We start from the raw sequence: 24,800 nt of genomic DNA, 5'->3' as shown, positions 1-24,800 counted from the left end.
AATGTCTTCAGACAAGCAGGCTGGCTGGCTGGGCTGGCTGCTAGCGCCGTGTACGCCATGTACGCCCTGTAATCTGTACGCGGCCACCAGTTAGTTGCGTTTGCTGCCCACTGCACTGCCCTAGCTGGTACTCCGTACACTGTCCTGACTGTCTCTGTCCCCGGCGCTCGGGCTCCCGTGCAGATTGAACCTAATCTCCATGGGCAGCTGCCATCAGACCACACTGACGATTGAGGCTGTACCCAATCTACCTGAACCATCTCCATCCTCGACAGGGCTGCCCTGACACACCTGCTTCTGAAATCCCTTCCCGTGGGAAAGCAGGTCAGCGAAACAATTCCACCTCGCCCACAGGAGCTGCAACGAAACAAGGCCCGGGGAACAACTGCTGTTGACACCGGGAAATAAAACAAATTCCTTCGCCCGACTCCAACTGTCCGCCTAACAGCCCTCACCAACAAGACGACTCGCCTGCCCGACTGTTTCAACTTTCAACCTTGCTCCCCCTATTGCATGTACTATGTACTCCGTACCCTGGGTGGGCGAGCGATAACTGAGCCTCCCCTGTCCAGCTGGACAACAGGGTGGGTGGCAGCGTGGCAGCGTGGACTTGAGTTGCTATTTTGGAATCCTCCCACATCTACGGAGTACACTAGACCACCCGGCCACAGCATTCTGAGCATATGACTCCCAGCAGTCTTCGGGAAGAGGCACTCTCAATGACCTTACACGGTACCACTGAGCGGACTGGGCAGATCGACCAAGACTTCCTGGATGATCTCATACTCTTGATCGGCATTCATCCGATCCTGCACTCACCAGCTCTGCTTACATGGTGGATGACCCTGAGCTTATCATTTCGTCCGAGGTCTTGGTGATTAAGGGGCACGGTAAAAGCGCCAGGCCGGGGGGGGGGGGAGGGGGGACACAAGGAACAGTCGAGGTGATTTGTGCGAGCTCTCTTGGTTCCAAGCATCCTAACTCCCAAATTCTTGGCCCGTTGGCGCCGGCCACACAGGCTGGCAGTGGAGCGTATAGCGTACAGTTGCAGCACGACAAAGACCGCGAGCTCAGACGGACATCCACCTGTCCTCGCCACCAGAGCAGCGCTCCCCCCACCCCTCGGGGTTCAGATCCTGCGGGTGAGATCTGTAGGGCTGATCCGTACTCTTCTAGAAAGCAGGAAACGTCTTCGAAGGATTTCCGCTGTCGGGTTCCTCCAGCCCTTGCCGTCCCACACCTGTCCACAACCTAGCCCAACAAGAGGACATCAAAGCTGTGCGTTGGCGGAATCTACTTTTCAAAGGCTTCACAGACATTTCCGTCCGCCCCCTTCCCTTCACACTTGCCCCCCCCCCCCAACCGAGACCCTTGATCGGAAAGTCTGGCAGCTCACTAGAGTTGTCTTGGCTAGCACACTGACATCCAATTCTCGGGCTTCCAACGTTGTCTTGCGTGAGTAAGGAAGGGGCCATGACCAGGGTTAAGACCCGAAGTCTCGGGTTCCGCTTTGCACGCCATCGCCACGATCACGGGTAACCAAAGGGGGTTGAATGGAGAATCTGTCGATGGTACTTATTGCACTGGCAGTAGTAACACGCGAATAAGCTGACAATTAGACCCCCCCCCCCCAAAGCCCCGAGCGAGTTTGCGAGTGATCTACGCGAAGTCACACCACCAAGGCTTCCAAGAGCGATGACCGAGAGGGCCACTTGTCATCCACTGAATTTTTTTTGGTCATCCCGTGGTTATTTTCTCTCCCCAAGGGCCCTGTTCTTGATGTCAGGGCCGCCCAAGAGGCCGCACAGGTGCGATGGATGAGACGCACCAACTTGGTAGACGCAAAGTCTGTCCGTTGCTCAGTCAGCAGATCTTACATGTCTTGACTCCGACACGCCGGTGAAGGACCATGCATGTGTCTTGTGGCTTCAAGCAGGGATGGAGTCCTGTGCTAACTGGCAAGGGCCCCTCTGCAGGGTTCGAGAAACCAGATCCATTGCTCGTCTCCATAACAGAGGTCTATAGTTCTATTTTGAGGGTATCTTGAGAGTAGAGAATTTTCCAGGACGCCGTGAGTAGGCCCTGGCCAGTATGCAGGTCTAGTAAAAACAAAAACACAATAACCACAAGAGAATATCGCCGAGGCCACTTCACCACTTTTGACGTACCCGCTCGATTTTGCTGGCGCTCTTCACAAAACCTCCTCCCTCTCCCAGCCCTCAGCCTTCGTCATCGGGAGAAGCTTGTGGCCGTCCCTGTAGGTGCTCACGAAGGGGTTCGGGTCCTCGGTCTGGTTCAGGTTTCCAAGGGTGTGGTTGACCCCACGGTGAGTCGCCTCATCGGCACGGATGTATAGAATCAGGTCCCTCATCGTCCGCTTCCCCTCTGGCATGTTCCAATACGTCACGGCAATGTCTGGCACCTTGAAGTCAGGGTCTGTCCACTTCGGCAGGTACCCGGCCTCAAGTTCGTGGAGGCATCGCGTGTAAGTATGGACGGCTTCCTCCTCGAGATACCCGACGAACCGGTGGCAAATACGAGGTGAGACCAGGTAGCTAAGAAACATGGCGTTGAAGTAGACACCCTGCGCTCCGAGAATAAGGAATTTCATAAACCAGCCTGGTTCACACATCTTCATAAAGGTCTGCGAGTAATGAGTAAGCACTCCTGGCTTAACAGGAGATCGAGGGGGTGAGAACATACCAAAAGATGCATTCTCTCATTGTATGACTCCTCAAGGAGCGTCTCAATCCAACCGTTGTCGCGTTTCAGACGACGGATCGAATGTAGGTGTCGGAGCATGCCGGCGATCATGCCCGGAACACCAGCAATGGACTCGAGGAATATGAATCGGACGAGCCATTGGGCCTCAGTGAGTGGCTTCTCGGCCACCACCGCCGTGGTGGGCTCCTTCTTATTCGTCTTCTGGTCCTTGCTCAAACCGTTGACGGTGTCCATCCCCCACCGGCAAAGCCGCATAAGGCGCCAGGCAAACCGATCTCCCAGCGTGACGGGAGGGCGGTGGCCAGGCTCCACCGCGAGCATCGCGGCCTCAGTGGCGCCATGGTGAGGCCACGCCGGGGGCGTTGTGCGGATGTTCTCGGTCTCCTTGGCGGGGAAGAAGTCTCGAAGGTGGTTTGCTGGGGTCGACGAGAAAGACCGGTGCTGGGTGGAGGTTGGGGGGGTAGTTGCGGCCAGCCGCAGGCCGACCACTGAGGAAGTAGAGCCCGAGGATATATAGGACTGGAGCAGGGGCGCCACAGTCCGGCCGAGCTGGCTTGCGTGTTTAGGGGAGCATAGTTTGGTGTTAACCCGTGGGGCGAACATCGAGATCGTTAGGTACCTAGGTAGGTAGTTTGTATGTTGAGAGTAGAGATTTGTCTTCAATAGAGATATAATGCTGACTTATCAAGTCTGCTTCTGGGTTGGACTACAAGAACCATAGGTCCTGAGGCAAGCCATGCCTCGTCCCAGGCCAGTCTATATACGCTGTAGAGGCAGGTGCAAGTGAACGCCCGAGTCCGCTCCCGGCAGGGGAAGCCCGCTCATGGCTGCTTACACAGTAGTAGGGAGAGATCGGAACCCAGGATGACGCTGAAGGAATTGCAGCACAAACCAAGAAAAGAAACAAGGAACGAACGCCATGGCCACGTATTCAGGCCGGCTTCACCCATCTCACAAAGGGACAAACAGTAAGCGATAGTGCGCCTAGCCCAATGTGTCACATGTCCAGCCCGGCTGTGAGCAAGTTTAATCGGCGTCTAAAGGGTTCGTTCGCCAATTCGCTGAAAGCCCGAGACACGCTCACCTGCTGAGCGCGAGCGCGGTAGCAGATCCCGATCTGGTGGAGCATGCGAAGAAATTTTGGGATGAGTCTTTGACAATTCGATGGGGCTGTAATGGTCATCTGCCCCTGGGTTTTGTCAGCCCAAGGCTATAGGAGCCTGGAAATTCTCTAGCCAAGGGGGCCGTTGTTCGGGAGAGGCCGGGAAAGCGACCGACTGCAAGCGGCTGAGCGTCCCGCTGCATTATCGCGGGAATCTGGCCAATCATTTAATACGAAATTCCCACTACAGACCCACCGTCGACCAACAGTCAACCTCCGAGTCGGTGCCCGATGCCCCTTGGTCGTTCAGGTGTTTGAAGATTTCTGGAATCCCGGATTGTGGACCGTTCATGGAGCCCTGTTACCGGATGATCGAATTCTTTGCAGTCACCCCAGTGGGCGGATCTGTCACTTCCGCGGACACGATAGTAATTACATCATGGAAGCTGGGGCCCTGCTCATGTCGTGTTGCAACTGTTCTTTCGGTGGACACCCTTCGAAGACCCGAGTATTATCCCACAAGTTTCACTCCAGCTAAATGTTTTTCATGGATTTCTTTCAAAAGTACTTTATTCTGCCGATTTCAATTCCAAGAGAGGCCCGTCCTATTGTGGCCATGGTGTCGGCACCGTCTAGGAAATTCGCAAAATAGACCTAGTGTCCTCGTACCGGACCCTAGACCGGAGCTTGTCAAACAGCATGCTCTAATATAGATTTCTCTCGTAGTGCAAAATTTCCATTTATTGTTTTTTTTTTGCTACCCAGATACCAATGAAGAAAGCCCGAGAAGCCAGAGGGGCCCGAAATCCTTCCTGCCGTGTGCTGGGGGAACCCTGGTCAACGTAAAGGGGCTTGGGTGAGTGTGTGAAACCCAGGATGCTACAGCAGGATGAATTAATGTCTTTTTTCTTTTCTGTGTTTAAGAAAAAAAGCCACAAAAAACCAAAATCCATAACCCAGGCGAATAAGAACTGCCATGGGAAGACAGTGGCTGCCATGTAGCCTGGCCTCAGCAGTTCCTCAACAGCACCTCCTTGTCGCACACTGGCACACAAGTCTTTACTTTTGACACGATCGAGCAAGTCAAATACTGGTGCGGATATGGTACAACCTGATTTTGAAAGGGGCAAAAGTCCGGCCAAATCATTGGACTGAGCTCTTCAAACCTTGACCAGTGGCTATTGGTGATGCCGCATTGCCCAAACCTATGGGGTCCTGCGCCATAACCCCATCGGGAAAAGAGCTGCCGTGTTACAAGCATTTCTTCCTCTTTGGTAATCTGATATACGACATAAAAAGGGTTGCCACTTATTATTTGACAGTCATTGGTATGTGCGAGGCATATGTCTGTCTGTTCTCTCTTTTCACGAGGGTCCAAGTAAGGTTAGCCGCCATGCAACACATGTGGCGTCGGGCTGCCCTCGGTGCTAACGAGTGCTGTACCGGTTAATAGAGCTCTCTGATTGAGGAGGTCAATATCTATGGATGGAAATTTAGGGAATACTAGTAAACCTACCTCATTTTACTGCTGGGGACCATATTTGATGTCAATTTCAACCAAGCATTCGTACGAGGCCTTAGATATTTAGAGCTCTGCCAATGGCCCAGGCCGAGACGCCAGGAACGCTTATGTAAACAGGCAGAGTCATTCCCGCCAAAAATCTACCCCTCCAAATCCTTGCTTCCCGCGCCTAAATCGGGTCGTCTTTTTTCTGGCTTGTGCCCAAAGGAACCACAATACCAACGCAACCGTGCAGTTGAGATTGTCCCTGTCGACGCTCAAGAGCAGACGCCCTGCGATCTTTCAGAACACCACGATCCACTAGTCCCCAACAACTTGAACCACTCCTGCCCACCTTTAAATACCCGATACCATCGTCAATATGGCTGGAAAGTGGGGTACGTAAGACTCATCCTCGCGTTGTCCATCAATCCACTGCGGCTTTCGGCTTGATCGCGGCCTCGCCATGGCTCCGACAGCGCTATGATCGACCAGTCCTGCGGTGATTTCTGGTACAACCGATCTTTCTCTGCGTCAAGCTGACGACATTTGCCGGCAGATGACGAAGAGGCTTCCGATGCCTCCAGCTCCCCCGATGAGACCACCAAGGCTGCCGCCGCCGCTGGCCGACGCAAGTTTGATGATGAGGAAGACGATGACGATGTATGCATTCCGCCGCCTTCTCTGACGAAGCCCAACTAACCATGTCGGTCACAGGTTCTAGACTCCTGGGACGCAGCTGAGGACTCGGAGGTTGAGCGCGAGAAGGCAAAGAAGGCTGCCGAGGCCAAGGCCAAGGCTGACGCCGAAGCAAAGGCCAACAAGAAGTCCAAGACACAACGCCTGCAGGAGAAGATCGCCGAGCGTCAAAAGCAAAAGGAGGACGACTCCGACTACGAGTCCGAGGAGGACGAAGCCACCAAGAGGGCTCGCCTTGCTCAAGCCCAGAAGGAGGCTGATCTCAAACACGCCGAGGATCTCTTTGGAGGCGATGTCGGTGGTGTTCCTTCCTCGCGCAAGGCGGTCATCAAGGGGTCCAGCGTGCCTGACCCCAAGGACCCCAACAACCTGATCGACTTGTCCACGGTGGCTCTCTTCGACCCCAAGACCAAGGCGCAGTTCGAACAGCTCCGCGAGGTGATGGGCCCCATCATCTCCAACAACGCCAAGAAGGCCCACTACACGCTGTTCCTCGTTGAATTCGCGAAGCAGCTGGCCAAGGACCTGCCCAGTGACCAGATCAAGAAGGTTGCCAGCGCCATGACGACCCTCAGCAACGAGAAGCTCAAGGAGGAGAAGGCACAAGAGAAGGGCGGCAAGAAGTCCAAGGCGGCCAAGACCAAGACCACCCTAGCCATGTCTCGCCCCACCACTACCGATACCACTGCTTACGATGACAATGAGTTTGGTGATGATGACTTCATGTGAGGCGTCGGGTTGAAAAGGGTTCCTCGACAGCCAAGCACAGGCACACGGACAGATTCCTGTGCCATCAGGTACCACCCACGGGCGTCAGGTAGCTGGCTACGTCCGCCGGGCCGCCACTGCTCCCGAACCGTGGCATTCAACCAGGAACATCGAACAAGGTCAGGCAGTGGGCTTGCGCCCCCGACTCTGGCGACAGACAACACTAGCGTCGAGGCGTGGGGTTCGAGGCGTTGTGGGTGGTATGAGGAGTTTTAGAGGCAGAAGCCGTTGGGAGAGATTCTACAGACTGGCATTCGCATGAGCGGCATAGATTGCAGGCGCTAGTTGGACAACAGAATACTTAATACAAGATTGCGGCTCTCCATGTCCCTCACTGACAGTGACAGACCCTGATGGCAGTTCGAAGCCCCGGCTAAGTCACACGTCACGTTACATACTACACCAAATGCACGGCTAGAGGTAGTAGTGGGTGCATCTCCCCCCATGGCCTGCCATGGCTCCCATCTACTGGGACAGCAAGATCACAATTTACTGTCCGACTTCCTTCCTGTCTTGATGTTCTTGGAGTGTCCGGTCTTCAAGAAGCCGGGATACTGCATGCCCTCGTCAAGGCCAACAGCCATTGCACCAGGGCTCCTCCACGCGGCGCCATCGACGACGAGGGTGTGGCCATTGACATAATTGGCAGCGTCACTGAACAACCATACCGTCGCGTCTGCGATATCACGGACAGTGCCCCACCTCCCACTCGGGATAGCAGCGGTGGCTGCCTCGGTGTGGGCGGCTGTGCTGCTTGCCAGCCTTTCCAGGCCCTCGGTCCCATCGATGCCACCAGGGGCGATAACGTTCGCACACACGCCCATGGGTCCGTACTCGAGCGAGACGCTTGCCATGATGCTGTCAACCCCGGCCTTTGCGGCGCTGACGTGGGACTGGAGAGGGAGGCCCGTGTAGTGGAAGGTAGCCGACACGGCCAGGATGCGTCCTCCTGTTCCGACCTGGCCGGCGGGTGGTGGGTTTGGGTTCCGCGCGGCCGACTCAACCAGGTAAGGTGCTGTGGCCTTGACGGTGTTGAACGTGCCGATTGTGTCAATCTCAATGACGGATTTGAACCCATTGGGGGACAGGCCTGAGATGGGAGCGACAAAGTTGCCTGCTGCTCCCGCACTCCATGCCGAGGATAGTCAGTATGTGGTGATCTACGGCTCGAGCACTGTGGAGGGGAGGGACAGACATAACAAAGTCAATAGCACCAAGCTCGTTGACACAGCGATCGGCTGCAGCCTTCAGACTGTCGAACTGTGGCCTTTGGTCAGAGAAAATGTGTGTGCGGTAGGACATGTTGGGCTCGGATGGCATACATTTCTCACGTCAACACCACCGATACCAATGACCTTGGCGCCCTTGCGGACAGCGGCTATCTCTTTGGCACCGGCCTCGGTCTTCTGGACGTTGCGCCCGAGGATACAGGCGTTAGCACCGAGGTAGACGAGAGCCTTGGTCTGTACTTTGCAGATTGTACCAGCGCCTCCTGTCACGAAGACGACCCTATTGTCTGGTAGAAGCAGTCGCGTCAGATTCCAGGGTAACCGGTGTGGCCTCGGGCGGCGAGAGTGCACTCACTGAAGATCCCTTCCTTGTAAATGCTGCTCAGGAACTCTGAGCGGTCGACAGCCATGATGTCTGGTGTACCGAGGCTGATTGTGATGTCAGATTCAGCCAAAGATCCAGGAACTCAAGGGGTCAAGAATGGTTTTGTAGAATGGGGCTCTCGTCTGTTCAATCTCTTGGTCACAGGCTACGGCCAGGACGAAGACAAGACTACCGACGAGAAAATATGCGCAAAACTCGTAGATGGCCACAAAGGTAAAGCTATGCATCCTTCCGCTTGTCGTCTGAACACCTCGGGCCTGAGGACGGAGCGCACGGGGCAACTGGCAGCGGTCCCCGGCCGGAGTTTACTATTCGGAGTGGAGAAGTTGATCTGCCTCGGCTCCCCACGATTTGTCTTCAGCAGGCCGCACGCTGGCAGGTTACGACAGCCAAGCAACTCTGTGCCTTAACCCTCAGGCAGACCTCTTGCAGACCCTCACCACCACCCCCCCACCCGGCCCTTGCCCTGGCAAGGCCCTGCCCTAACAGATCTGGGCTGGGTTAAGCTTTCCGCACTGTTGAACCCTCTCCACTCGTTGCCCCGGCAGCTGCAATGAGATCGCCTTGTTCTTTTCTAATCCTCATTAAACACGCCCGGTGGAAACGCGCCTCGCCATCGCGCATCCCGCGACAAGCACAACGCCACTTTCCAACCGAACCAGCCGTTTCCCTCTTATCTTACCCGGGCTTCACCTCAGACTCCCTGCACCGTAGTGGATAGCCCGCCAGAGAACACTGTTGTTGCGCTCGCGCATTCTCTGGTCGCATTTGTTGTCGCCATAAAGTTTCACAGCCACCACGCAGGCGACGACTTCAGCCTGGACATATCCTGGAGCGCGACGCCGACGAGCTCGGAACATCCACCTCCCGTTGCATCTTGATTATCCTGCGTGACAAGTCAAGGCTGGTACCCCACCATGGCCGACACAATGGGAACGCCTGCAAAGGGCATCAAGAAGAAGAAGGCGTTCGCATTCCTCAAGTCAGGTCCCAAGTCAAGCCCAAGCTCCGATGCAGACGGAGGGCAATCCGGCGGCGGGAAATCTGGCAACGAAGCAGGCGAGGACGACGATGGCCTCGACTTATTCAGGCGATCCCGCGACTTCTTCCCTATCGTGGTGCAAGAGCAGGTGCGCCCGCAGGTCTCACCAGATGAAGTAGAAGACCACGATCGACTTTCTCAAGCAAGCACTCAATCCCCGTCGCCTCCATCTTCCAAGCGACGCAAGCTCTCGTCGCCCATGCGCACGACCGACTTTAAGGACACCGAAGACGACCTGTACGGGCCACCAACGCCTCCGCGTCGCTCCACAAAGTCAATTTCAACATCTCCACAGAAGCCACGCACGATGCGGTCAACGCCGTCGCCAGCTCAGAGCAAGGGAAAGGGAAGCGTGCAACCGGTGCAAGGTGACATTCTGCTTACACCCACAAGATCGAGCTCCAACCAGCCATGCGCCAATGAGGTGATCTCCCTGGTCGATGAGGAGGATGATGCCTTTGAGAAGCTTCCTCCATCCAGGCGTGCCACATCTGCAGCGACGACCAGCACGAGAACAATCAGGGACGCTTCAGTAACTCGGGATGAGGAGACGCCAAGTTTTGTTTCAATCACAATTGATGACGACGATGACGACTTGTTCGAGAACTCTTCGAACACTGCAGACAAGGATGACCCATTTGCACATTTCGTTGTGCGTGCCAGGGAGCGCGAGGATGCCGCCAAGGCTGAGGCGGCCGCAGCAGCGGCATCCAGAGCTGAGTGCCAACCCGCAACCCCAGATGGCGCGCCAAAGAGGGAGCCCATGATTGAGGTCGAGATTTTTGTTCAATCACGCATGGCGAGGTTCCCTGATGTCGGTCCCTTTGGCGCGAAGCGTGGCATGAGCCAGAACCTGGGAGTCATTCGCCGGTTCTTCATAATGTGGCTGCAGAAGGGTGGTCATGCAATCTCTGAAGAGGACGAGGCAAACACCTTTCTCACCTGGAAGCGCCGCAAGATCTACGACGTGTCCACGGGCGTCAGTTTGGGGTGGAAACTGCCAGCCGCCGAGAACTCGAGATCGTCCTCAACCCCTGGATTCATGAAGGGAGGTGTCCTTCTCGAGGCGTGGACTCAGGAGGATTATGACAGGTGGCTTGCTGAGGAGGAGAAGCAGAGGATGGTGAAACGCGGGGATCTGGTCGAGGATGTATCCGACGAGGAATTTGCCGAGGAGCCGGACGAGAGGGACACAAAAATTCGAATTTCCATCAAGGAGAAGGATCAAGAGCCGTTCAAATTGACAGTCTACGCCGACATGCAGATCCGCCTTCTCATTCCTGCGATTCGGAAGATGAGGAAAATCCCCAATGACCGAGAGATCAAGCTTAGATTCGAGGGCGAGTGGTTAGAGGGAGACGGGACAGTTGAAGAGGCTGACATTGAGGACCTCTGTACCGTTGAGATGTATCTGAGGTAATTCAGGGCTGCTGCGGAAGCCTGACGCAGCAACAAAGAAGCGCGGAGCTTTGTTAAGAGTTTCAAGGCGACCAAGCGGCCTCTATTCTTTTGAACCAGATACCTCATCCTAGCAGCATTCATCTGATGCCGCACAGCCAGGCCTCAGGTACGGAAGTCAATGGTCATTGGAGGTATTCAGTCATTTAATGTCTCAGGAGTTTTGTTCTCCGCCTATCGGAACGAGACGTGCTATCTTCAGGTATCGGAAATTCCTCTGCGAAATGCAAACTTTTCGGCCAAATGTTGACCCCAAAAGAGAAACGCCGGTTCGCCTTCATGCCATTGTATGTATAATCGTGAAATAACCGCAACCCACAGGGGCTCAGAACCTCTCCTTCATGCGTGCCGACACCGTCCTCAGGCCGTTGTAGACCTTGCCTGGTGGCTTTCCGAGAATCAGGCTGACGATGGACTCACGGGCGATCCTCGTATTCTTGAATGCCCCAAGGATGTGGATCTTGGAGTCGGCGAGCACCACCCGCGTCCGCGAGGCATTCTCGATCGCGTACCTGGTCTTGCCGTCCTTGCCTGCAATACGGCCGATGGCACGGGCGAGATGGTCGCCCTGAAGTGTCTTGACATCCTAGAAAAGAGAGCACGTGTCAGCACTACCCCAACGACCACGACAAGCTATGGTACAGCAAACAAAAGGGCAGGGTCTCCACTATACTTTTATCTCAAACGTCTCAATATAGAGGTCATCCATCCGCAGCAGGGCGATGGCGTCGTCGACGTCGAAGCCGAGCGCAAAGGCGCGCACAAAGTCGGCGCCCTTCTGGATGGCGCCATTGTCGGTGGTGGCCTTGGAGGTGCGCAGCTCGACGGCCTTGCTCTTCATGTTCATGCGGCACTGTAGCTTGAGGTGCTCGACCAGGGGCGGGTAGATCTTGGGCCACGAGGCCTTGAGAGGCGTCATGCGGTGTGGCGGGATGGGGACCTTGCGGTGCTCGACGCGCACCGCCTCGGACCTCGCCGACGACGGGGCGAACCGCGGCCGGCCCTCCTCGTCGACGGCATCATCGAGCTGCATGTCTGTCTCGGGCTGCTGCGGCGCCTCCCCATCTGCGCCTGCTGCTGCGGCGGCGACGGCGTCTGGGGCGTCGAGGAGGATGTCGTCGTCTTGGGAATCGGTTGGGAGGGGGAGTTTGGCTGCTGGCTCCTCCGGGGCAGCCTTGAGGGCTGTTGGCGCAGGCATCGTGGCGACGGGTGTGGAGGTTATCAGTGCGAGGATATCAGGCTGTGTCGATAAGCCGGGGACCCAGAGAGATCCGGTCCTGGGTTAGGTGTTGCAAAGCGTGCGGCCGGATCTTGTCGAGTGTTATCCTTCTGGCAGTTGCTCGGCTTGGATTGCTCTCCTTTTCGGATTTCCTGGGTGCCAATAAACCTGAAAGTCGGTTGTCGCAAGTCCTGACTGGGCTGAAGGGTCGTTGGTCGATGGGCGCGGCCTGCAATACCCTTGGAAAAGTTTCTGGCCAGGGCGGTGGGATGCAAAAGTTGTGGTCCAGACGGTGGGGCTACTACCTGGGCAGATCGACAATCAGCTCTTATCGCAAAATGCTGGGCTCTACCACTGCCACCGTGCTGTATCCAGCCCGCTGCAAAAGAAGAGAAAAAAAAAGACACAGGCGGGGGCAGGTACTTCGGTACAAGAGGTGGTAGGTGCGAACAACCCCTGCTCCCGCTGCAGCCGGGGATCCTTGGTGTCTAGCGCGTCATCGCCCCGAAGTTCTCTTCATGCGAGCAGCCTCCCGACCTCAAGGCCCTACGGCACAACAACAGACACATACCAATCACAAGAGACGTCCCCTCAAGATGCTGGCGGCAGCATAATTGTTCATTTGGTGACTCACAGGCACGCGACATGCGGAGTATCCTCATCCTTATATGAAGGGCGCGACCCGGTCGTTACAGACAGGCGAAGTTGCGACACAAGCACTTTCTCGGTCGAAAAAACCGGTGATAACCCACAACAGACGGCCAGAGGGAGCCGGCCAAACCCCATAAAGTCCGACAGGCCACCAGAAAAAAGAAACGGACGGCGCAAGCAACTAGACACATCCAAACATTTCCTCAGTTGCAATCCTTGTTCCAATCCGGCCGCCAGACTGACCACCAAGCCAGACTGCCAAAGGCTAAGTAAGTGGTTGCATTCACTAGCGGGCAGGGCACAATCCCAACCACCACCCGACGTCAGTGCTGCATTACCGGCTGCCGTCTTGGAAGACGACCACGCAGTACACGACCTCCCCCAGTCACCAAGTCCAATACCACTTGGCCATCCAACACTCTTGCTTCACCATGAACGGCTTGCACTGCGCGAAGAATGTCTAGCAGCTCGACAAAATTCGGGCGCATCGTCTGGGAAAGCATCGCCCGAAGCTTTACTCCAAGAACTGCCCAGCGGCCGTTCGCCTTCAATTTCGCCTCTTTCAACCCACAGATCCGATCCGTATCCCAACACAATGTTCGACGCAACTGTTCCGGCGGGTTATTGCTGCTCGCCCTCGATGCTCAGCCATCCACGCAGAATGCGCTCGCCAGCTGCACCACCGCGTCCGAGACAGCCGTGAAGGGAGTCAGTTCCAACCATGCTGTGGTCGTCCGCATGGCACGACTGGCATGGGCAAGAAGTATACACACACCTGGCGTGGTCGGGAAGCCCCGAGCAAGGCGGTACAAGAGTTCAAAGGCTGGGGAGGAAGAAAGGCCGGCCGGCACACAGCAGGGCCCGCAAAATGCGACAACCAAGGGCAAGGACCACGAGACCGTGGGGAAGAACGCCGAGGAAGCCCATGACAGCCTCACGGACTCGGTCTCAAGATATCTGCATCTCCCGCACCTGCCCAAGATGCCCCATCGGCCCACCAAGGAAGAACTCCTGTCCGCAGCGAATGGGTTCTGGCAGAGGCTCAAGGTCCGCTTCAAGTGGTTTTCTATACGCAGTGCGAGACCTTTTAATGCCGACGAGTGGGGTGCCTTCCTGTCATGGATACTCTTTGGGCACTTCGTCTGGATCCTTGTTGGAACCACCACGTTCGCCTCGCTCCTGATCCTCTTGGTCAACACAGTCTTCGCACAGGGTTAGTTGCATGCCAAGATTCTCTCCCCTTCAGCCGCTGACCGTTGCACATAGAGACGCTCGCCCGATGGATCGGTGACTACCTAACACAAGCAGCCGGGGTAACCGTCGTCTTCGAATCCGCCATCGTGCCAAAGTGGGGAGACGGCGTCATTACATTCCGCAATGTGTTCGTGTCGCGCCGCCCTGGCCAGATCAAGTCTTCCGTCTCGAAAGGTTCTCCTACAGATGCCGCCGCGGCGGCAGCGGCCGCCACCCAGCCCGACTCGCAGGCTAACGATGATGATGGCAACTACACTCAATTTGACGTGACAATCAGCGAGGTGAATGTCACGCTTTCTTTTGCCAAATGGTGGAACAGCAAAGGCCCCCTTCGAGACGTCGAGGTAAAGGGAGTCCGCGGCGTCGTCGATCGCACGTCTGTGTTCTGGTCAGGGGAGCAGCAAGACCCACTGTCCTACCGCCACGAGGCCCAGCCTGGGGATTTCGAAATCGAGCACTTCAAACTGGAAGATCTGCTGGTCACCGTCCATCAACCCGGCGGTTTTCGCCCATTTTCCGTGAGCATATACAGCTGTGAGCTACCTCAGCTGCGGAAACAGTGGCTCTTCTATGACTTCCTCTCGGCTTCACACATGTCAGGATCTTTTGACGGCTCGTTATTTACCATACACCCGAAACAGATCCACGGTGCACTTGCTGGTGAGGAGAAATACGCCGCAGATAACCTTGGAGAACCGAAGGCTTGGAAGAAGTTCAGCCGTCTCCGCATTGACGGGCTCAAGATCGATCACCTGAATCGCGGTGTGCAAGGCACATTTGGGTGGATCTACGAAGGAAACGTCGACATTGTGGCAGATGTCATGTTCCCAGCAGACCCTGACGAGAGCATTGGCAAGGTCATGAGCGATTTCTACGACAAAATGGAGGATGCGGTCACTAGCAATAGGTATCTGAAGATCCTGGACAAAGACATCGGGACGAACCTGAGTTCTTACAACATTCACAACGAACCGTCAAACCCAACCAGGGGTCACCTTTCAGAGAACACCGAATACCACGGGGAGGAAACGTGGACCAATACTTCAGATACAGATGAGTCGGATACGGACGAAGTTCCTCGTTACTTGGTCATGGACCTCCGTATTCATCTAAACGATGTCCGGGCACATGTGCCGATGTTCCATGCCACTCCGGATATCTCCTATGTCAACCAGAACTTGATTCGGCCCATCGTGGCCTACATCAACGCCAAGCACACATACATCCCGATCAACTGCCGCATCGTAAAGCGGCATCAGGACTTCGACGGATCCTGGACGATATTCGACTGTGGCCTAATGGATGACATGTCCGCAGAAGTGTACACAGCATTCGCTCGCGATGTCGAAAACCAGCACTCACGTGTGAAGAGGCTGAAGAAGGTGGGCTTTTGGGCCGTCAGCGTTGCTCTACAAGCCCTACTCGTGGGTGTTGCGGGTGATCTGATCACTTGAAGTTCGCAAGCGCACTTCAAGTTTTGCTAGATGCACAGCCTCTGGCAACGATGTATCAGAACGTGTTGACTTTGTCGGATCTGTCGGTCGCAGACAGCCTGACTGTCACGGCCGTAAACCGCGGTCGGCCACCGCGGCTTCGCGACCCTCACCGAACAGCATTCTGTCAGAGTGGTCGCATTCCCCTGATCGAGCCGGCCATTCTCGCCTTACTTCACCTCCCAACCCCACACTTCTATTGGGGTGACATAACGAAAAGGACGAAACGGCAGCAACTTCAAAACTGGGACGGAATGGCTGGGTTTTCAGCAACTTCTCCACTCTAAGTTTTGGGGTGCGTGAACACGCTTGCATGTATACAGGAAAGAAGCCACGGCGTTGGAGTTGAAGAGATGACATTTCTTCAATTGGAGTTAAGGGGGTTTGTTTTTGCCAGCAGTCAGGTTATGGCACATTGATTGATACCCTGACGCGTTATGTATCGTCCGCGGCTGAGCGCGTAGACAAATTTATATATACACGGCCAATAGCAACGATGCAATGTCACTTTGTTACGAACGTACACACACCGTTCTAATGGCAGTAATGCTCGTCTGAATATTTGGGCGGCTCATTTTCATGCCCACATGCCAGTAGCTCGTATAATTCGTGGCCCTTAACCATGTTTTTTTATCCGTCCATTACATTTTGAAGCTCAGCGCTGGGTGGACTTCGGCATCGGCTCCAGCCTGGCAGAACCAGTCGGTGTGTATTTGACACCTAGCGGCAGACGGAGGAGAGGGATGCACGCAAGTGTAATGGCTGGGCACGGCTCTAGTCCGCTCCACATGATCAGCTTCAAGATGGTGTAGGTGACGTTGATCATGCCTATGTGCAGGATGGAGGAGAGGCGGATGGGGCTGACGATAGCGGCACTATACTCAGAGATGATCACTGATCAGTTCCAACACAAAGTGTGAAGTCTTGGTTGCAACAGGGGACAGAAATATAGAGGCAAGGAAAGGAGAATGGTGGGCTCACAAGAGCCCAAGGCCGAATGTAACCATCAGCACCAGCTTCTTGTACAGCAACAGTTCCTCTAAGCTATAGATGTACGGCATGGGAAGCAGCAGAACAATTCAGTTTGTCACAATATTGAGCACACTGTGTACGTCCACATTAAAAAACAGATTTCTTTAATATCCACCCATCTAAGGCATTGACATCCTCACAAGCCTCTTCATCGAGCAATTCAAATGTTGTGATCGAGCTTCCGTGGTGTCCAGTAACTACCTAGATAAAGGTGACGTTGGCCCTGCTACAGATCCCAAAGTGTTGCAGTCTAGATAGAACACCGTGGTCAGGAAGACAGAGATCCGTGATAAATGAAAAGTTATACTAACCCGTTTGATCCCAGTTGGATGCGAGAGGCTGGCAGATGAGGACTGATCACAGGATAGCAACCCACACCCTACAAGATAGCAGAGAGTTAGTTGAGTGGATGTATCGGCGACTGAGAGGATTTTTAGGTGTACAAGCACCTTTCGTATTTTTTCCACTGTTATCGACATCGTATTTTTTGAAACACTGGGTCTTGAGCGTCAAGTGCTATATGGATGTGCTACGTATTTCTTTGAACGTGTGCGGAATAGAAGCGAAACCAGATATATTTCATATATATGGGGATGAGGAATGAAACCACTACTTGTGTAACACATGGCTGGCCTGTGTACGTCGAGAAATGCACTAAGACCAAGTAAGGTGTTGACATGGCAGTGTTGGGAGAAATCGAGTACACGATCTGATCTCCGGCGACGCGCCCTCCTGAGCAACCTTGGCACTTGCAGCGAGGAGAGTTCAACGATGGGAAAGTAGGTGCATGGCTTCAAGACTGAACTGATGTTCAAACATTATACTGTAATAATTGTACTGAGGTAGTCATGTACACAGTGAAGACAGAGGAATGGCATGACCCGTGATCTTTCTGACTATAAGCAGAGGTGAACTATCCCCCAAAGTCAACAAGTTACATTCCGCCTTCGAGTGAGCATCCACAACCCAAAGCTGTGAAGATTCACTCAAAGGTGCCCCGTGGCCCTGACAGGCAAGCACTATCTAAGCTTTCTTGCCAGCCTCCTCCGCCACCGCGGCCTGCGGTTCCGCACCTCGCCTGCCCTTCTTGACCACCCTGAATCCCGCGAGAGCTGCCCCCAAAATGAGGAGCAGGACAAGCCCGAGTAGCGAGCAGACTCCAACAGCAGCCGCAGCCCCCGGGCTCAGACCACGGCTCGAGCTCGAAGCGGAAGCCCCAGAATCATCCGAGCCGGACCCAGAGGATGACGCCGAAGCGCAGACGCCAGTGCTGTTGCCACAGGCCTTGCACCAGGATTGAGTGTCCCCGATGGCAAACTTCTGCATGTTCGTGACAAAGTCGCTCCAAGGAAGCGTGGTCTCGCTCTGGCCAAACAGGGGGTATTCCTGGGCCGGGGTCGAGTCCGAAGCAGAGCCGTTCGCGAACAGGAAGCGCACGGAGACGTCGTCTGGGTTTACTCTGGTGGGGGCATCAGCCCCGCTCACCGTGGCGTTGGTGACCAGCTCGAAGGCCATCGAGCTCGCGTAGTCGACAATTCCCTGGAAATCGGCGCTTGTGTTTGTGAGATTTGCCAGTCCGAAGAAGGACATGAAGGTTGCGTAGGCGCCGAACTGCACGTTGAAGCGCTCAGCCGACTTCTTCGTCAGGGAGGCCTCTATTGTGTCATTCAGGGACTCGAGGATCTCAGCGGCAAGTACTGAGCCAGCAATGGCTCGCACAGGCTCAGATTTGTTGAAAGCAAGGCCCAACTCGTGCATGTTGGCCAGGGTCTGCAGCTGGACGAGGGTGTCATTTGTGAGCAGATCATCACTGGGGATGCTCGTGTTGTGGATTTGTGAGACATGGACATAGTCGAAGACTGCAGCCGTTAGGGCAACGCCGTAAAAAGCTCTGGAGAGACATACATACTTGCATAGGCATTCTTGAAGGTGGCCTCGGAGGAGTCAAAGGTGGTATTGTACACGGGCAGCAGGCTCTGATAGAAGTCACGGGTTTGGTCCAGGAGGCCGAGGTACTCGGGGCTCGAGAAATACTCGTTGCTGCTGACAACAGCCTTGGCGCATCCCGAGTTGCCCTGGAGCCAGGGGTTGTCCTCAGCGCCGGACGTGCTAGAAGCAGAGCTGACGATGTTGACGGGGATGTACTGATAGCCGTTCAGGGGGGCCTGGATCTGCTGTCCGTTGGCCAATGTCTGAGTGGCAGCAGAGCCGGCCGGTGGGTAGATGGCCTGTGTGAAGACCTCGGCGGACGCCTGGAGGACATTGTCAACTGGAGCAGTTATGGACACCTGGGACAAGACTGCGATATCTGAGGCGACGTTCAAGATGGTATGAGTGCTGTTGCTCGCAATATAGCGATTGCGGTACCACTGGCCCGAGACGTAGACCTGGTCGGCGCCCAGGTTCGTCAGAGAGGTAGGTGGCCATGATTTGGTGGTCCGGTCTCCATGACGATGGAAGATGTAGGCCCCCAGGACGGTCTCGGCCAGCGCCTCTGCCGGCAGCATGGAGAGAAGGGCAACGAGCTGCTTGATGGCCATGGTCTCTTGGATGGCTCTCGGGGGATGTTGAACGGCAGTCCAGCAATCAGATATCGGGCCCAGTGAGATCTGGCAGGGCAGCTAGTTGTACTGCGAAGAAGGAGCAGCACCAGGAGGAGGAGGAGGAGGGTGAGGATGAGGGGGGCAAGAGCTCAGTCTTGAAGTACCTACCTACCTAGGTAGAGAAAACAAGCATCCCGATGAGCGGCAGTCGTGGGGAGGTCTTTCCCAGAAGCAGGATAGTCCCACCAGTGAGAACGGAACCCACCGGCCGGGCATGGTGGAGTGGTGAAGTGGTGAACTAGGTGAGAGGCAGGCTGGCCGAGCTATCGGACCACACGGACGACTGCTCGGTTGCATCGTCTGCATGTCGATGTGGGTCGGCGAGCTGCACAGTACTACACAGCACGTACACTAGACTGCATCTCCGGTAGGAGGGGCAAGAGGGGTTGGGATAAGCTCTCTCTGTCTCCATTCCGGGAATTTCTATCTGTCACGCCGTGCAACAATACCATTGGATCCTCTTCCACGGAGATACTGTATGCAGACCCAACGCCGAGAACCGATATGGCCATTTTTTGACAGCAGTTCATCAGTCGTCTGCTGATCTTCAGGTCCCCCGGGGAGGGGCAAAGGGGAAAAAAACAAAGAACTGGTCCAAGATAAGCCTGTGATAGCCTGCCCCACTAGGCACATCCTACATGGAGCTAATCCGTCGAGTCGGCGAGGTAGAACCTGGCAGTGGTGGGTACCTGGGAACTGCTTGAGCTGGAAGGTTATGTCTGCTTGTAATGAGATGCCCTTGGGTGACCAGCGCAGCGCAGCACCGGCACCGGCACCTGGTCACGGTAGAATTTCGACGAGGTGGGTGTCTGCTCTGTGCAAGTCAGTCAGTCAGCCGCCGCGGCTGCAGTGGTTGGAAAAAAAAAAGTGACGTATGATCTCAACGCCGCCCCGGGCCAAAACCCCTCCACTGCCCCTCGTAGCTTCAACCACAACACCCTCTCCAGCACCGACGGCCATGCCTCCCCCTCGGAATCTGCGAGCCTTCCTGGCCCTCGCGAGGAACACCTTGACGGCCCCGGCAGCCCAGCGACAGTCGCCCCTGACCTTTGTCGTGGGCAATGAATCTGCCGGTAGGTTCTCGGGTCGTGTGCCTTGACATTCGCCTGCTCGGCCTGCTCAATCAACCTGTCCGACCTGTTCGCAAAGCTGACCCGGCCCCCACCTCCTCCCAGACCTCGACTCCCTCTGCTCGGCCCTCGTCTTCGCATACCTCCGCAGCCACTCCCAGCCCAGGTACAATCTGCACATCCCTCTTGCCAACATACCCCGAGAGGACCTGCGCCTGCGCCCTGAGCTCAGCAAGGCCCTGAGCTATGCCGGTGTAGGCGCCGACGACCTTCTGACCCTGTCAGATCTCGACGAGGTCGTCACTTCCCACGGCCTGGAGCCCAGCGACACCAGGTGGCTGCTGGTGGACCACAACGCCCTGACTGGCACCCTCGCAGAGCGCTTCGCAGGCCGCGTCGTCGGGTGCCTGGACCACCACGACGACGAGGGTGTGGTCTCCCAGGATACCGGGGATGAGCCCCGGGTGCTGCGCAAGACGGGCAGCTGCATGAGCCTCGTGGTGGAGTACTGCCAAGACGCCTGGGATTCCTTGTCCAGCACCACCAGCCACGACGACCCTGGTGGGGATCTGGATGCCCAGCTTGCCCGTGTCGCACTGGCCCCCATACTGATTGACACAAACAACCTCAAGTCAAAGGCCAAGACGACGCCCACCGATGTCAAGGTTGTCGAGCTTCTGGAGGCCAAGATCGCTGACAGAGACTTCGAGAGGAAGAAGTATCACAAGAAACTGAGTAAGCTCAAGGAGGATATCTCACAGCTGTCCTACCGCGATAACTTCCGCAAGGACTTCAAGTCCTGGACCGAGGCCGGTCTGGTCCTGGGAACATCCAGTGTCCCTCAGGGGTTCAAGTACATGCTCGAGAACATTGGTGACCAGGAGACACTCCTGCGCGAGTTCCGCGCCTTTGCACAGGACAAGAAACTCGATATCGCGGCCATCATGACGTCCTCCGCCAAGGATGACGGCGTCTTCAAGAGGAACCTGCTCGTCTGGGGCCTCAACGAGAAGGCTGTCAAGGCTGTGCAGAGGTTCGTCGAGGCGCAAAAGGAGAGCCTTGGGCTGGAGCCTTTCCACCACATCGATCTTAGCGGCGGAGATGGCCAGCATGAGATACGATACTGCTGGAACCAGCATCAGACAGGCAACAGCCGGAAGCAGTTGGCTCCTATGTTGAGGTCTGCCATGACGGAGGCGTCAAAGCTCTGATCGTCAAATGATACCCTTCCTGAACTGGGAGGGCATGCGCACATGTTGTTGCCCGTATATATAAGATTGTGGCAAACTGAAGTACACGGTGACTGTTATCTATGTACTCCGAAAGGTATGTTGAGTGTCGCATGCCCGACAACTCATCCATTTGAGGTGTCCATCCAGCCAGGTGTAAACAAGCAACATGTCGCGACCATCACATCATGACTCTCGAGAAGGTAACAAGGGAGCCACGCATTCCGTCAGCAGCCTGTCATCAGGGTCAAACCGCCCTCTCACAATGTCTTGTACAGCATCAGATGGCTGCCACAATCGCATCCAGCCACTTCGCAAGCCTGCAGTCAAACATTAGAACCCATTTAATGCCCGTGGTATTGACGGTCGAACATGGAGACACGCACCTGTAACCCTGCTTGGCGATTTGCAGCTTGACCACCGGGCTCGCCGTCGTCGTATACGCGCCACTGAGGTCGTTACTCTCGACGTACGAGATCCCCTTGGCCAATACTGTACTGCACACCGCAGCATTGCTCTCAGTGGCCCACTTCAAGGAGCTGCTGACCGCGTCTTGGACGTTCAAGCCGCTCACCCAGCCGGCCGCGCTGGACTTGTACGTGCCTGTCTGGATAGCTGTTGTGCGTAAATCACATGGGACGGTTAGCCATCGGCCCTCCTGGCACGTCAACGGCTGATCGCCGCGGCCTTACCTGTTGTGAGCGAGCTTGCCCAGGTCTTCGCCCCGCTGAGAGACGAGCTGCCAGCAACAGATTCAGGAATCTGCGTGTCCCATATCGCGTGCAGGTTGGTGCTGTCTCCGTCATAGGTCACGTCGATATTATTGCCTCCGACGTCGAGATTCTCGCAGTGGAGGGGCTGGCCAATGTCGCCGATGAACTATAACAATGTCAGCCCAATGTCGAACACAGAGTCGCAATCTAACAGGCAGGGGCTTACATGAATAATCATCTGGTACCGCCGTCAGTCAAACCTGGTGGCACGGAGTCGAGCGAATCTCAATGAAGCACATACCTTTGCCGCAACCTGTCTTTCAGCCTTGCTCAGACCAGTATTGAGCAGTATACTAGTCTGCCATGAATTTATTCAGTCTTCAGTCATTTATACAATCTCGTTTTCCATGCCATGAGAAAAGACCCTCACTCACATAATTGCTGATTGCGCTGACAACACATCCTCCACTCCCACAATCCCGGTTGTAATTCACACCGCATGAGCTTGGCGGGTTGTCCTGAGCATCAATATAATGGAACGGCGCGGAGAACTTGCCCGCTGTTGTGCTGCGGTACGAGTCGGCCCAAGTGGAAACTGTCGCCAGATAGTCTGCAGACGTATCACCCAGGAGGGTCTGGAAGTATGTCTTGGTAGAAGCGGCTACGAAGTTAGTGGCTATGTAGGCAACTGTCTCGTGACCAAAGGCCCCCCAGGCTTCGACGCCGGTAGACAGGAAGCCGAGGGCGCCGAGGAGAAATGTGAAGCAGTGAACGGTGGGGACAATCATCTTGGGATGTGGGGTCTCCAGGGGATCTTGGATCTGGGGAGGACTTTCACTTTCAGATTGCAGTCTTTGCTGAGTGCTGAGGGAAAGCCAATGCCTACATATATAAGATCCGACTCCCTCAGGTCCTATCGCATGACACCGTAGCAATATCCACTCTAACGTCCTTCCCTCCATGGTTTGGCTTTGTCGCTGCAAATCTCCCGCTTGCCATAGACTACCGAACCACAAGACAATTAAGGAATTTAAGATAGACCAATGAGCGAGAATGGGTGAGAATCAAGCATTTGAGCGTGTGGCAGGGCCAATCAGGTCCCCACGTTTTCGGTAACAATACTCCCAATTCGGCAGGTGAGGCTATCCGGCTAACGGACAGGGACACGTACCGGGACAGGCCTAGCCACGTTTCACACCGAAGGAATCACAATAGTAGTCCTACAACATTCTGCCAGCTCTAGATCTTGGTTCCTACAGGAAAGACACAGTCGCACAATACTTTTCAGTTAAGGCCTATAGAAGATCATTAATCATATAGATAGCTACTATATAGTACCTGACTTTATATTTACAATAATTTGTACTTCACTTGATCCAACGGAGAGATGCATGCCTCTACCACCCTTCTAGCCTCCTTGGACTCCACTACTTGTCACTAAAATTCTTGGTTTGCGGATGTAGCAAAGGGTGATTGCTGGTGCTTGTCTTGCATTGACGTGTGATGCAGACTGCTGCTCTGTGGGTGCTTCTATCCCTCTGCCGCGCGGGGTAACTTCTCCGAGTCCTTGCCCTCTGCTCATCGGCAGACATGACACAAGGGAGCACGTGGTAATAAGCAGCCATTGGTAATCACAAATCAGGGACTTCAACAACTAAAGCAAGGTACCTAAATGTGGTTTCGCTTCTATTCCGTATACGTCCGAGGACATACATGGCGCCTTCATACGGCGGTCAAGGTACCTAAATACATAGGTATTTAAACACCCCAGCAGACTACTAGACAGATTGAAGGGATACAAGAACGGTAACCTGCCAATTTGAGTCTATGCACGTTGTTACCAACAACTCTGGCAACATCAAATCCATGCTTTCCTCAAGGCCTGAAGTCTATAACATGCATTAAAACACTGTCTTTACCAAATCATGCGGCTCTTTCCGCTATTGCTCATCTGACTTCATAGTCATAAATACAGTTGTGTCAATCACAGCCTGCAAGACCTTAAGTGCTACCCTACTAGGGCAGCAACCGGTCAATTGTGTATGTAGGACTCAACTACCTAGGTAACATGTGAAATTATACATTCTGCTCATTCCTAGAGAAGGGATGTGAGAAAGGAGGGTTCGTCTTCACAGTGGTCAGACGTATGTTATCAAGGACCCTGGGTCTACCTATACAAACGCAAGCATGCCTAGGTAAACATTTGAGGCTGTTTTTTTGATGCTGAACTCAAGTGCCGACTTCTTTACTACCTAGGTATCTGGGTAACTCTGTTGCAAGCATCTAACCCTTTTTTTTCATGTCCACAATGAAGGTCATGTTTAGCTAAGATCAATTTACTGGAAGCCTCGACAGAGTCATACCGCATGTCAACTGGGGCTTGGAGCTACAGTAGGGGTATGGAAACGACGGCCGTGCCCCACATCGACCCGCGACCCCTCACAACATTGAGTGGTTTTATTTTTAATCCCCATACATGTAAAATGTATGTGGCGCCTTCATACATTGTCACAACATTGAACTTAAGACGCGCATCACTGCTGCTTACCGGAGTAAGGCGTTTCAACCTGAAATCACTCCGAAGACGTATTCGACCGAGTACGCGAGATGGAAGGAAGCATGACCGCA

At 54.8% G+C, this 24,800-nt stretch overlaps 9 protein-coding genes across 9 annotated transcripts; 4 read left to right on the top strand and 5 right to left on the bottom strand.

The window, feature by feature from the left end:
• Positions 1–85: 85 nt before the first annotated feature.
• Positions 86–3,858, bottom strand: KVR01_002136 (uncharacterized protein). Its single transcript, XM_044785299.1, has 2 exons — positions 2,704–3,858; positions 86–2,644 (listed from the first exon to the last, which is right to left on the bottom strand). The coding sequence occupies exons 1-2, from the start codon at positions 3,325–3,327 to the stop codon at positions 2,192–2,194; spliced, it is 1,077 nt and encodes a 358-aa protein (XP_044647151.1). The 5' UTR covers positions 3,328–3,858; the 3' UTR covers positions 86–2,191.
• Positions 3,859–5,709: 1,851 nt separating this feature from the next.
• On the top strand, positions 5,710–6,755 carry KVR01_002352 (uncharacterized protein; the record flags this gene model as incomplete). Its single annotated transcript, XM_044787421.1, has 3 exons — positions 5,710–5,725; positions 5,887–5,990; positions 6,045–6,755. The coding sequence occupies 3 exons, from the start codon at positions 5,710–5,712 to the stop codon at positions 6,753–6,755; spliced, it is 831 nt and encodes a 276-aa protein (XP_044647367.1).
• Positions 6,756–7,276: 521 nt separating this feature from the next.
• On the bottom strand, positions 7,277–8,433 carry KVR01_003798 (uncharacterized protein; the record flags this gene model as incomplete). Its single annotated transcript, XM_044785401.1, has 4 exons — positions 7,277–7,922; positions 7,990–8,054; positions 8,117–8,310; positions 8,379–8,433. 4 exons carry the CDS (start codon positions 8,431–8,433, stop codon positions 7,277–7,279), a joined length of 960 nt encoding a protein of 319 aa, XP_044648813.1.
• Positions 8,434–8,925: 492 nt separating this feature from the next.
• On the bottom strand, positions 8,926–12,492 carry KVR01_002337 (uncharacterized protein). Its single transcript, XM_044788749.1, has 2 exons — positions 11,582–12,492; positions 8,926–11,494 (listed from the first exon to the last, which is right to left on the bottom strand). Exons 1-2 carry the CDS (start codon positions 12,104–12,106, stop codon positions 11,234–11,236), a joined length of 786 nt encoding a protein of 261 aa, XP_044647352.1. The 5' UTR covers positions 12,107–12,492; the 3' UTR covers positions 8,926–11,233.
• KVR01_003480 (uncharacterized protein) lies at positions 9,326–10,870 on the top strand (the record flags this gene model as incomplete). Its single annotated transcript, XM_044793915.1, has 1 exon — positions 9,326–10,870. The coding sequence occupies one exon, from the start codon at positions 9,326–9,328 to the stop codon at positions 10,868–10,870; it is 1,545 nt and encodes a 514-aa protein (XP_044648495.1).
• A 174-nt stretch (positions 12,493–12,666) lies between the features above and the next one.
• On the top strand, positions 12,667–16,050 carry KVR01_002461 (uncharacterized protein). The gene is made up of 2 exons (XM_044783276.1): positions 12,667–13,991; positions 14,045–16,050. The coding sequence occupies exons 1-2, from the start codon at positions 13,235–13,237 to the stop codon at positions 15,484–15,486; spliced, it is 2,199 nt and encodes a 732-aa protein (XP_044647476.1). The 5' UTR covers positions 12,667–13,234; the 3' UTR covers positions 15,487–16,050.
• A 1,299-nt stretch (positions 16,051–17,349) lies between these two features.
• On the bottom strand, positions 17,350–19,503 carry KVR01_003966 (uncharacterized protein). Its single transcript, XM_044783029.1, has 2 exons — positions 18,467–19,503; positions 17,350–18,416 (listed from the first exon to the last, which is right to left on the bottom strand). The coding sequence occupies exons 1-2, from the start codon at positions 19,095–19,097 to the stop codon at positions 17,581–17,583; spliced, it is 1,467 nt and encodes a 488-aa protein (XP_044648981.1). The 5' UTR covers positions 19,098–19,503; the 3' UTR covers positions 17,350–17,580.
• Positions 19,504–19,546: 43 nt separating this feature from the next.
• On the top strand, positions 19,547–22,482 carry KVR01_002504 (uncharacterized protein). The gene is made up of 2 exons (XM_044789133.1): positions 19,547–20,233; positions 20,336–22,482. Exons 1-2 carry the CDS (start codon positions 20,035–20,037, stop codon positions 21,439–21,441), a joined length of 1,305 nt encoding a protein of 434 aa, XP_044647519.1. The 5' UTR covers positions 19,547–20,034; the 3' UTR covers positions 21,442–22,482.
• On the bottom strand, positions 21,740–22,960 carry KVR01_002572 (uncharacterized protein; the record flags this gene model as incomplete). Its single annotated transcript, XM_044794258.1, has 5 exons — positions 21,740–21,779; positions 21,846–22,074; positions 22,152–22,338; positions 22,474–22,530; positions 22,607–22,960. 5 exons carry the CDS (start codon positions 22,958–22,960, stop codon positions 21,740–21,742), a joined length of 867 nt encoding a protein of 288 aa, XP_044647587.1.
• Positions 22,961–24,800: the final 1,840 nt, after the last annotated feature.

This window comes from Diaporthe batatas, assembly GCF_019321695.1.
Source record: "Diaporthe batatas strain CRI 302-4 chromosome Unknown Contig00003, whole genome shotgun sequence".
Classification (NCBI taxonomy): Eukaryota; Fungi; Ascomycota; class Sordariomycetes; order Diaporthales; family Diaporthaceae; genus Diaporthe; species Diaporthe batatas.
The sequence above is the reverse complement of the archived record's forward strand: the minus strand, read 5'-3'. Positions and strand labels throughout refer to the sequence as shown.

Coding starts and splice junctions, on each gene's coding strand:
- KVR01_002136 (XM_044785299.1), bottom strand. CDS start 3,327: ATGTTCGCCCCACGGGTTAACACCAAACTATGCTCCCCTAAACACGCA. Junction 2,645..2,703: donor ATGAGAGAATGCATCTTTTG/GTATGTTCTCAC, acceptor CATTACTCGCAG/ACCTTTATGAAGATGTGTGA.
- KVR01_002337 (XM_044788749.1), bottom strand. CDS start 12,106: ATGCCTGCGCCAACAGCCCTCAAGGCTGCCCCGGAGGAGCCAGCAGCC. Junction 11,495..11,581: donor TTGAGACGTTTGAGATAAAA/GTATAGTGGAGA, acceptor TCTCTTTTCTAG/GATGTCAAGACACTTCAGGG.
- KVR01_002461 (XM_044783276.1), top strand. CDS start 13,235: ATGTCTAGCAGCTCGACAAAATTCGGGCGCATCGTCTGGGAAAGCATC. Junction 13,992..14,044: donor CAACACAGTCTTCGCACAGG/GTTAGTTGCATG, acceptor CGTTGCACATAG/AGACGCTCGCCCGATGGATC.
- KVR01_003966 (XM_044783029.1), bottom strand. CDS start 19,097: ATGGCCATCAAGCAGCTCGTTGCCCTTCTCTCCATGCTGCCGGCAGAG. Junction 18,417..18,466: donor CTTCAAGAATGCCTATGCAA/GTATGTATGTCT, acceptor TAACGGCTGCAG/TCTTCGACTATGTCCATGTC.
- KVR01_002504 (XM_044789133.1), top strand. CDS start 20,035: ATGATCTCAACGCCGCCCCGGGCCAAAACCCCTCCACTGCCCCTCGTA. Junction 20,234..20,335: donor CGTGGGCAATGAATCTGCCG/GTAGGTTCTCGG, acceptor ACCTCCTCCCAG/ACCTCGACTCCCTCTGCTCG.